Source organism: Crinia signifera, chromosome 2, assembly GCF_055691185.1.
Source record: "Crinia signifera chromosome 2, ASM5569118v1, whole genome shotgun sequence".
Classification (NCBI taxonomy): Eukaryota; Metazoa; Chordata; class Amphibia; order Anura; family Myobatrachidae; genus Crinia; species Crinia signifera.
Genome location: NC_139218.1, coordinates 119,204,855 through 119,216,824, shown reverse-complemented (window position 1 = coordinate 119,216,824; position 11,970 = coordinate 119,204,855). Strand labels below are relative to the sequence as shown.

The 11,970-nt window shown below is 40.0% G+C and overlaps 1 protein-coding gene across 2 annotated transcripts in view; it reads right to left on the bottom strand.

The window, feature by feature from the left end:
• Positions 1 to 784: 784 nt before the first annotated feature.
• The window catches only part of PHTF1 (putative homeodomain transcription factor 1), a 119,455-nt gene continuing 108,269 nt past the window's right edge, over positions 785 to 11,970 (bottom strand). For both annotated transcript variants that reach the window (XM_083172767.1, XM_083172768.1), the window contains exons 17-19: positions 6,910 to 7,005; positions 3,583 to 3,708; positions 785 to 2,566 (exon numbers count right to left, since the gene is read on the bottom strand). In XM_083172767.1, coding sequence (XP_083028893.1) covers positions 2,546 to 2,566; positions 3,583 to 3,708; positions 6,910 to 7,005 — 243 coding nt within the window. In that variant the 3' untranslated portion in view covers positions 785 to 2,545. The remainder of the gene's footprint in view (positions 2,567 to 3,582; positions 3,709 to 6,909; positions 7,006 to 11,970) is intronic.

The following is an 11,970-nucleotide window of genomic DNA, read 5'->3' as shown; positions in this document are numbered from 1 at the left end:
GTGCTGGTTCTTAAAATACGGGGGACCCCTAGTCACTTTGTCCCCCGTATTTTGGGAACCAGCGCCGGACCTTGAGTCTGGTGCTGGTTTCATAAAATCAAGGGGACCCCTATTTGTCGGGGACCCTGATTTTATGTCACCAGCACCGGCTCAGTGAGCCCGGGGCTGGTTATACTCGGGCGGGGGACCCCGCGCTCGTTATTATTATTTTTTTTTTTAACCCTTTCTTTTATTTTTTACAGCAGAACCCTGCACAGAACATTGCGATCTGTGCAGGGTTCTGGCTAATTCGCCAAACAGACCCTGGTCTGAAATAAGTGCGATAATTAGTCCTAAATAATGCGATGTGCAAATGCGCATTGCATTAAATAAGCGACTTGTATAGTTTTCTATACAAAAACATCTGGATGCGATAAAAATGCGAATTTATCTCGCATTTTTATTCAGCATACCTTAACGCACATAATATGCGATTTCAGTCCCGGAGCGCATCCCATTAAATAAACGATTTAATGGGAAAATGCGATATCGCCATTTTGTGGTCTAATTACCGCAAAAAAACGATAATCGCATCCCATAGAATGTCACCCGGAGTGCGTATGGTGGGAGAGCTTGGTTGAATTAATTTTTCGAGTCTACACCAGGTGATTTCTACCAACGAGGTATTGAAAACCTTATTGAACGTTGGAAATAAGTTGTAAACTACAAGGGAGAATACATTTATAAGTATGGGTGCTCCGAATTGTGCGTTGCGTGCCATATAGTGAAGCACATGAAAAGCATGCTTTTTCACGGTCGCTTAACGTGTTCGTTTTGCGTTTACGTGAGGCACTGCATGCATTGGTCTTTATTCTTACAGTAGAGAAGTCATTAATTATAATTGTCGGAGTCGGTGCATTGTTTGCCGACTCCGACTCCAGGTACTCGAAATGTCCTCCGACTCCGACTCCACAGCCCTGCTTGAAACCTCTACAATAGAACTGATGTGTCGTGATTTATTGGTGCATTGTTTCCCCATCCTGCCATTCCAGTCCAGGTTTTAAGGTTATCCATGATTGAGCATAGGTGATTCAATTAGTACCTTTGTCAATTTGATTTAACCTTCTGGAGTCAATCATGATTATCCTTAAAACCTGGTGCTAAATGTAATAGCTTTAGAGTTCCTAACATATGAGACTTCTGCTCAAGTCTGCCTGTTTTGTGTAAAGCAGCAATCTAACAAGACAAAACTAAGCTGGCAGCCACCTTGTAAAAGATTTAAATAAAGGGGGGGCAGACTTGTACTAAAGTTGCGCACCTCTGGATCTTGGAGGATACTACATTTAGCCTCTGGACTGTTGTGGAAGAATTAGGGATTAAGAGAGAATACTTAGAAACAGAAAGGATTCTCAAACGTTTTAATTGATATGTTTAATTACTCATATGTTGTCATGACTTTTATGATTTGACATGTTTATATTACAAAAAAATGTTCAAGTGGCAGGTTTGTTACTATAATCAGAAGCGATGTCCTGGGAGGACTGGATGTCCACCTGAAAAAAACGCAGTTTGATACGATAAAAGGATATTAGTGACATGTCCTGATGTTTCCTTCATTTCACATTGGATAGTTTATTAAATATGTGGAGTTTCATCTTCACTTACATTTGCTTAGCCAATGAACACATTCTGAAAGAAATGACATTTAAAATCCTAATGTTTCTGCAGCTGGCACTAGAGATATGTCACGTTACAGCGGTAGTTTACATTGTGTCTACTGCATGTCCATTCCGACGTCATAATCTTTAAGTTCCGCTATTGCCTAATCATACCTTGTAATGGCATTCCACTCCGTATTTGCACATTCAGTTTTTGACAGAGTTTATAGTCTATAAGTAACCCAGGGATGAGGCATTCTACTCCCTGAGACCTGGTTCAGGTGGCACCGGGAAAGTCCACATGCCGCAAAAAAAACATGCAAAATTCAGTGTCCACGTAATAAGAAGAATCCTCAGCACAAATTGTGATGCTTATCTACAGTTGGAACCTGCAGTTATTCTTAATATAACATATAATCATGCACAGCACAATTAGCAGCTTTCTAAAATTGGGAATATTTAGAGAGAAATCTAAATGTGGGCATATATTATTTTCATCACTTTTAGGAATCTGCCAATAAAACATATTGCATAGTTTCCTTTCCTTAATTGTAACAGTACTGTCAAATAATGCACTTAAGGGCACAGTTAAATTTGTAAACCATCGTTTAAAGGAATCCCTTCTTTAACATATCAAATATATAGTCTCTTATATTCAAAAATGTATCCATTATAAATTTCAATAAATATTTTTTTTATGAAAATTAAAAGTATCTCCAATACAAAGTCATTTTGGCACTTTTGATATACTGTAGGTTAACAGTATGCGGTCTTGAATTGTCGCTGATTCTTGTTCATGCAAAACTTGCATGGTCATGCAACAGGGAGTTGTCCAAGCTTGTAAGCCACGGATCAAGCGTCCAGTTTATGTGTCTGCATAGATGTCTTTTTTTACATAGTGTTGAAGGTCACGGTTTAATTTTCCACAGCTAGGAAAAAAATAGTGGGGTGAAAAAAATACATATTACTGGTTTCACAGTGATTCAAGAGTTATCTGATTAAATAACATAGTACATTGTAATGTTGTGACCGCATGGACCAATCTGGCACCTGCTGATATCGAATCAATATCTGTGGCTGGCGAGGTGCCGGCATCGCTTTGCATGGAGGAAGAGACAGCGTAGCAGGGGGAGTGGGGGGCCATGCTGCGTTGAGCAGCATGGCCCTCGTTCCGAGATAGTAGAAATAGACTGTGCTGCACAATATATTTCTATATTGCTGCATAGCACAGTGTAATTTGCACTATGTGCTTTGTGATTTTGACTATATAGTCAAAATCACTAGTGCAAATCGCACCTTATGTACACAGCATAAGACCAGATTTTTTTTTTTTACTTATAACAGTGGTTTTTAAACCTGGTCCTCAAGTACACCACAACAGTGCATATTTTCCGCATCTACAAGCATCTAAAAGATGGAGCTAATTATTTCACTTGTGATTCTGTGCGGAGATCTGGAAAATGTGCACTGTTGGGGATACCAGAGTTGAAAACCACTGCTATAAGTAAAAAAAAAAAAAAAAAAAAAAGGGGGTTGATTATTTCTCATAAAGGACAATAGATTACATTTTGACATGAAGCAGCAATCACAGATCACATCTCTTTCATTGATTTCAGATTAAGGACCTCTTACATAAGCTATCAATTGGAGCAATTTGGCATTCTACAGATGATTCTGTAAGAAGAATCTGCACTGTATGGGGTTTACAAACCGCAGATTCGAATTTTAAAAAAAAGAGAGATTGCGTTACATCAGGATATTCAACATGTTGAATTTCACAGACTAATTGGGGCTGTAGATTGCTTGTGTATGGTAACAATGAGAAGATTTGCAGACCATTATTATCAATATGATGAGCCTCTGTTTCAGCCTGGAAATCAGTCCCGGGTCACAAAATTCTGCCGTTACCACCCTAGCTACGCCATTGGTTGTGTACTAGACTTACTCTGATGTTGAATCCTAGGAGGTCGCTCACAACACCGGACACTACAGAAAGAATCACCACACGGGTTATATTATAAATTAAAGGGTTCACGGTTAGTCCATACAGCCTGAATGGGGTGTCAATTTCCTGTAAAGCAAAATATTATTGATTAAAAAAGTCTGTGATTTGTTTCTGAATGATGTTCGTCCTAGATATATTCTGGTAATACATTGCTGATCTATGAATAATGTAATTTCCATGCAACATTTTGCTATAATCAGCACCTATGCTCTACAGAACTGTACGGAATGTACTGAGATGAAGCACCGCCATTTTTACTTTACATAAGTGTGTCATTTATTGGCACAGCAAAATCTTGGCAGGAAGTCATGTTTCTCTCCGATACACCAGAAAATGACTCAATTGCACGCCATGCTTAAATAAAAATTATTGTGAGAATACATTTGTGAAACTAAATATAATGGACATCTATAAAGAATATTTAATAACAAAAACAGAATTGTTCCTTTACTTTTGTATAAGTTAATTGTGATTTGTATGGGGTGCAATCTGGCAGAGCAGAGATGGAGCCTGAGCTCTGTATACGAACGCAGTAGTTCATTAACATCCAGTTACAGGCTTTAAACACTAATTAAACATTGCCATACATAAACAAAGTACAGATTTGTCCTTACACATCATTGCTGCAGTCACACCGATGGGCATATCTCAGCGCACAAGATCCTGTGACACTTTGCTAGTGGTGGGGGTCTTTTAACGATTTTGCCCAAAATGCTTCTTCGTCACAATAAGATGAACCAGATACTATATACTGTATATCTGTATGCGACTGAGGTTCTAAATTGCATTTGATTAAGGGCCAGATTCGCTAAGCTTCAAAAGTGATAAAATGGAGAGTGATAAACAGCCAGCCAATCAGCTCCTGCTGACATTTTTCAAATACAGTCTGTGACATGGCAGGTAGGAGCTGATTGGCTGGCTGCTTATCAATCTCCCTTTTATCACTTTTGAAGCTTAGAGAATTTGGCCCATAGTGACATAGGCTTTTTTCCCTGCCAAGTTCCATTGTTCTTTATATACAGACTCCGCTGCCCACAGATATACACATCGTACATATCAAATTAATCAGAAGTCTCGTGGTACTGTACGTCCTAGACACTAAAGGTGCCCACACACTACATCGATTTTTTTTGGGCCAATAACGGGCAATTTCACTGCAAATCATTTGAGATCGCACTCCCATGGAGCTTTAACTGCATCTTCTGATCTTCCATGCTGCATGTATTCTGGCGCGCACCAGTGGTTGGGTATTTGGGAGTTGGGGTGCTTGGGTGCTCAGATATTCGGGTGCATGGGCGCTCGTGTATTCAGGCTCCCCAATTGGCGGGGGGAGGCGTGTGGTTGACAGGGTGCGAGATGTGTGGAGAAACGATGACTGTACACACCTATATGTCAGTGGAATGCATGGACATGTGCAGGAATCTTAAGATGTATTTTCAGTGTCAAAGACAACCAATACTAAAGAGAGTTGCAAGGGACCTGGGAGCTCACTTGTGCCAGACACCTAGCACCGCATGGCGTACTGAGGATGAGATGTAAGAGAACACATCTGTAAAAAAGCCACAAGAAGAAACTGTAGTTCTGCCAAGTCATTAGCATATTGAATGCTGGCAAACTGGACTAATGTAAGGACATGTTTTGAGCACTTAAAACAATATCTACTGTGACTGTTACAAAATGTATAATTTCTTGCAAAGTGAGATACATTGTTACCTAGAACTAGTAAAATCACAAAAGTCAGTGATCATTTCAGGCAACTAAAGGCCCCCATCCACTTGTGCAATATGGACACCTTTTATGCATTGCTGCGATGGGATTCACATGAAAAGTGACACATCTTATGTAATTGTCATGCCATAGCGATGTGAAGCGCATTACCGTGCGTCTCGCATTGCAGTCGCAGATTCTACAGGCTGCCATGAATACAGAATACATTGTATGCAAAATGACCACATGCAATGTATCATATGCGATCCTGCTGCCCGGCAGCTACCAGTGAGTTGGTGGGGTATTGCATGTGAGGTAGCGCATGCGATACCTCGTCCTAGTGGATGGGGGCCATAAGCCTGTACAACCACCAGGTGATAGGCAAAGGCAATAACACATCCAGTACTACATAGGATCAGGATGAGAGTCAATAGGTCGATATTGAAAAAAGGTCAACTTGCCAATGGTTGTCATGTGAAAAGGAGTTTTCTTTTTTTTTTGCATTTAATTGAACATTTCATACTTTAACATCCCATGTCAACCTTTTAGTGTCAACCTATTGACTGGAGACCCAGACAATGTCTATTCTTTAACCCATACCCAATAAAAGTACAATGTCAGATTTGTCAGATTCGGTGCAAGTACAGAATGGGAACTTTGTAGAATGTTATTGACAGGTCTTATTTGTAAGATATCATAGCGTTTAGGTATTGTGGTCTATTGAGCAGCATTAGTTTCTACTCTAACATTGTACTAGGAAATACATTCTACAGCAGTCTGTATATTCATAAAGGTTGGTAAACAGCAGTTGAACTTTACAACAGTGCCATCTACTGGATGAAAGTGTGTATTAATGCAGCAGAAGGCCAATGCAGGCCTAAGTACAGTAACACAGGAACAAATACATTATACTGTAAACTATATGAACCCTTTTTGCTGCCAGCGTGCTGAGAAAATTGAACTCATTAATGGCCAAACTGTTTTAATTATAGATATATTGATCATTTTAAGCATTGTTCAATTTTTTTTTTTTTTTATTAGTATGAGTACAATAATTGATTAGCTGCTATAATTTACAGCATATTATTGGCCATAAAATCTGTTTATCAATCTATTTTTCTTTAAAGTATTATTGGACTAACAAAATACCTGCTGGGGAGGTGAAAGGTGGTAGAAAAGCTGGAGAACAGGTTGATGTATAGGGCTCCGGATGTATCAAGCTTCAAAAAGTGATACAGTGGAGAGTGGATAAACAACCAGCCAATCAGCTCTTACTTTTTTTTCTTAAACTCAGCCTATAACATGGCAGTTAGGAGGTGATTGGCTGGCTGTTTATTACTCTCCACTTTATCACTTTTTGAAGCATGGAGACAAATGGAGAAACATAATCAGTCCACCAATGCAAAATTTAGCCTGGCCATCTGAGGCGCACATTTGGTATACACATCTGGCAGCAAAACGTAAACTATAGCCATTACTCCACTGTACTGTACTTTGGTAGCACTGAAAGTTGCCACTTCGTATTTAACTCTCATATGATCACCATTTTAATATACATACCTTTATGAGTTTGGAGGACAATTTCAGGACATTATTCACAATACTGAGCTGTTCTTTTTTGTTGGGCTTCTTTTCCATTTTGAGATACAGGTTGATCTTAAAGGCAGAGTGGTATAAAATTATTCTGTGGTAATTCTCAGTTTATAGATGGAATATATATGTATACGGTTTACAACATGTTCAGAATAATTGCTAATAACAATGATAGACGTAAAAAGGTGATTGGGTTTTTCTTAATTCTTTTAATTAGAAGTTCAAAAGATGACTGCCTGTTTTTGCTCTATTAAAACCCCGTTTGGTTACTTTTTAAATATTTTGAAATGCTCTCTCTAATATATGCAAATAAGCTACTTAAATTTTTAAATTGTGGCATTTTGATAACATTTCACATTTAACATTGGCCATCGGGCATTAACAAGACACAATTCAGTACTAAGGCAGTCTGGTCCTACCTACACACCTTACTAAAGAGCTCATCAGTGTAGGATAAAGAGCCCTACAAGTAACATGGTATAGGTCAGCCCTCACTGACACAATATAAATGGTTAGTAACATTTGCTAATTATTAAACTATGCATACAATTTAATATGCTACAACATTTTAATTGCAAGTACCTAACAAACATTCCTGGACATTAATTTGGGGTCCATTTAAAAAATCCCTGTAATCTTCCCCAGCTGTGCCAGAGAGGAGAGGAGAGAGGATTACATGTACAGCACATGCGCTGATCAGCGCCGGTGACATCAGGTCGGTCATAAAAAAAAATCAGATAAGCATGAGCTGCCCAGGGGCCATGGTAGTGGGGGTTGGGATCATTTGGTCTACAGCATGATGGTCCACAGTTATTAGGTCGACACCATTAGGCCGACATGGGAAAAGGTTGACATGGGTGTAGGTCGACATGGGAAAATGTCGACATGGTTCTAGGTCAAAAGGTCATTAGTTCGACAGGTCATTAGTTCGACAATGTGTAGGTAGACAGTAAAAAGGTCGACATGGGTTTTTTCACTGTTTTTTTAACCTGAATGTCAACACAGTCGACATGGACACAGTTTACAGTGCACTGCTTCCCCTCGCATTGCTCACTGCGTCGGGCACGGTGCCTAGCTACACTCGGCACTCTATTTTATTCTCCCACCATGCCCTAGTGGATGGCAGGGCATGAAATACAACCTGTCGGCTCAAAAAACAGTGAAAAACCCCATGTCGACCTTTTGCCTGTCGACCTAGACACTGTTGAACTCAAAGATGGCACGGACATCATCTACGACAGTAATTTTGGCACCGATAAGGTCAATTGTGACATCACTGATGAGGTCATAATTGATTTGAAACTTCTTTTCGAAACTGTAAAATTGATGCTTCTGAACTCATGGACATCATCTACGACAGTAATTTTGGCACCGATAATGTCAATTGTGACATCACTGATGATGTCATAATTGATTTCGACTATCTTTTCAAAACTGTAAAATTTACGATTCCGAACTCACGGATGGCACGGACATCATCTACGACAGTAATTCTGGCACCGATAATGTAAATTGTGACATCACTGATGATGTCATAATTGATTTCGACCATCTTTTCGAAACTGTAAAATTGACGCTTCTGAACTCACGGATGGCACGGACATCATCTACGACAGTAATTTTGGCACTGATAAGGTCAATTGTGACATCACTGATGAGGTCATAATTTTATTTTGATCATCTTTTCGAAACTGTAAAAATTACGCTTCTGAACTCACGGATGGCACGGGCATCATCTACGACAGTAATTTTGGCACCGCTAATGTCAATTGTGACATCACTGATGATGTCATAATTGATTTCGACCATCTTTTCAAAACTGTAAAATTGACGATTCCGAACTCACGGATGGCACGAACATCATCTACGACAGTAATTTTGGCACCGATAATGTCAATTGTGACATCACTGATGAGGTCATAATTGATTTGAAACTTCTTTTCGAAACTGTAAAATTGATGCTTCTGAACTCATGGACATCATCTACGACAGTAATTTTGGCACCGATAATATCAATTGTGACATCACTGATGATGTCATAATTAATTTTGACCTAGAACCATGTTGACCTTTTTTCGGTGTCGACCTAATGACTGTCGACCATCATGCTGTAGACCAAATGACCGCATCCTGGTAGTGGCGGGCATTGGGGAAAAGCAGTAAGAACATCCTCTCCAATCCTGCATGTTAGAAGACATAACATCATCTTGAGATGGTGTTACATTTCTCACAAAAGATATAGATACTGTATATAAAAAAAAAATTAAAACCTATGTAGTAGTGGGAACAGAATGGAGAAAGGAATCAGTTATTTCTCCACATACTAGAGAGAAAGCTTAATTATTTCTCTCTTCAGATACAATCCTGGAAAAAAGCTATTTTCTTTCTCAAATGTCTATCACACACAGTATCAGTTTAATGTTATGTGACTAAATTATGGGGATTTGGTTCTCTAGATCACTTTGAATTACTGTATACGAGGTATATGCTAAAGGTCAACTTTAACATAGGAATAAAACATGATTTTTTTTTAGTGTTTTAAGTTTATTTACTAATCCTCAGAACTATTATAGGCAAAATGACCAGTGTGTCAACCAACCTATTTGTCACTAATAAATATAGAAGAGGCAGAAAGTGTGTTCACGAGTGTGTTTTTTCCAAACCTAAAACATTTCCATTTACACAAAAAACTTCTATTTTAGACTCAGCTGTCCACAGATCATACTGGGGAAAATTTCCTAAGATTGTAAAATACGACTGATGCCGGGTACGTATTCACACGACCCGCATCGGTCGTATTTTTGGAAAAATACAATTCGTAAATAGGTCATATTTACTAATCTGCCGTATTTACAAATTCATATTTCCCCAATGGCATACGCGGTCATATGCCGCCGTATTTGTATTTAGCGGTTGCATATACATTTCTATGATCATGTGAAGCTGCTCCTTGGTCTAGTCGAAGGACCGGAATGGAAAAATGGACCTTAAATCAGAGCCCTATATTCACATAATGGTTTCTTTCAAGTGATAATTTCTCACTCTGTGGACCTTATTCGACCAACTAGACACCAGCCCTTCTATTGGACCCGGAGTACAGAACTGACCTTGAGGTAATACACTATATTCATATAAGGGTTTATTTCACTGGAACTCTCTACACCAGATATTCACAGTCTATATTCATGATCCCAAGCAGTTATAACCTCCACCAAACAGCAATCCCTTTAGACAGGTGACTCACAAAGCCCTATGTGTGTGTGATGGTATCTCTGGCTGTCCACCGGTGTTTTTCCCAACACCAATCATAAGCAGGAAAATCCTGATGCCAGCTCATGATTGACTGGTGGGCGGAGCCACAGATGTAATCACCAGTTCAGCTTGTGTCTACAGCGTTTCTGTGGAATCAAAGAAGCAGAGAAGACAGTTGGCGAGTAGAATTTCATTCCACAGGAACCCTAATGAATTCTACTCGAGGGAAGCTCCGTTGCCACAGGGCACGCGAGCGTCTCGATCCCTCGTGGTGGGAACCGGCGACAGTATCGCCAGCCCCTGCAAAGCTTAGGCCGGCTCCATCTGTATATGTCTGTTTTATTTAACTATTTGTACTGTAGTGGAACTACAAGTACCAACGGGCCCTTTAATGCCCCGCATGCTGGGACGTGGTTCTGCAAGACCCTTATCAATTTCTTACGATACCATCCGCCTATGCCAATGCCGTTTTTATTTTTAACATTTTTTTACACTGAAATTAGTTGTATTTTCACGGCAATTAGCTGTATGTAACATAATGTATAGCCGCTTAGTAAATTAGGAATCCCCATTCGACTTTCAATGGCGTATGCATTCGTATTCGTAAACACGAATATAAATGTGCCATGAATATGAATTGCCATATTTTCCGCATAGTAAATGCCGAAAATACGCGTAAGCAGTCGTATTAGCATGCTGCTGCCTATGAATATGCCAAATCCAGGCTTATTTACCTTAGTAAATTTCCCCCAATGTCTACAGAACAAGGAGGTCTTCAAACTGGCAGCAATGTTCTTTTAGAGGATTGTTTTCCTCCTGGCTATTGCTTGGTAATGGATTAATGACACAGATATTAGCCGGTGCATGAGAGCACAGCAGATCTTTTGATTATACTATGGAGTTCTTTGTGAACTCCTGGCATATGCTTTGTACTTTCTTGTACTTTTGGATGACCACTCCTGGGGAGAGTACAAATCAGTGTGCAGCCTCCTCCAGTCGGGCCCCCTCCTCTCTGCCTGGAGCAATAGGGTCTGAGCACTGGAACAACCTCCCGCCACCCATCAGGCTTTCTGATTACCTTACCTCCTTCAAGCGCTCCCTCAAAGCCCACTTCTTCTGACTAGCCTATCCCTCCTCCTCATCCTAACCTCTTTTGCTCCTCCTATCCTGCCTACCCTACCCCTCCATCCATTCCTACTTATCCTATTGTTTTTCGTTCGTCCACCCACCTCCTTTTAGATTGTTAACTCTTATGAGTAGGGTCCTCCTTCCTCACGTACTCACCGTACCTCTTTACCTCACCAGCGCTCCTGCCCGGTTCTTCCCTTCCTCTACTTCATCTTCAGTCTCCTCGACAATTTCCACACCTACTTCAGAACTGATGCTGATTTTAGTTCTACCAGTTATACCCCTATTTATGCTGTATTTTATCAACACACCCTGTACGTTACATTGTAAATTGTTTGCTATGCACGGCGCTGTGGACACTTTGTGGCGCCTTATAAATAAACAAACTACTACTACTACTAGAGCACTCAGACTACACTGCGCTTGCGCAAATTGCCAGAAGAAATAGGCAGCTGCACCATTTATCCGGGGATTTAGGCAGCGCTCCTGCGGCTGCTGGATTTCGGAAGATAAGTATTACAAAAATGGGTGCAGTGTGCGCACGCATTATAGATCCGCCACTGGTACAAATGGTGTCGCGTTACCAGCACCTGTACATTACCTGTCTGTGGTTTGGTCGAAGCAATATAATGTATCATCTTGCACATT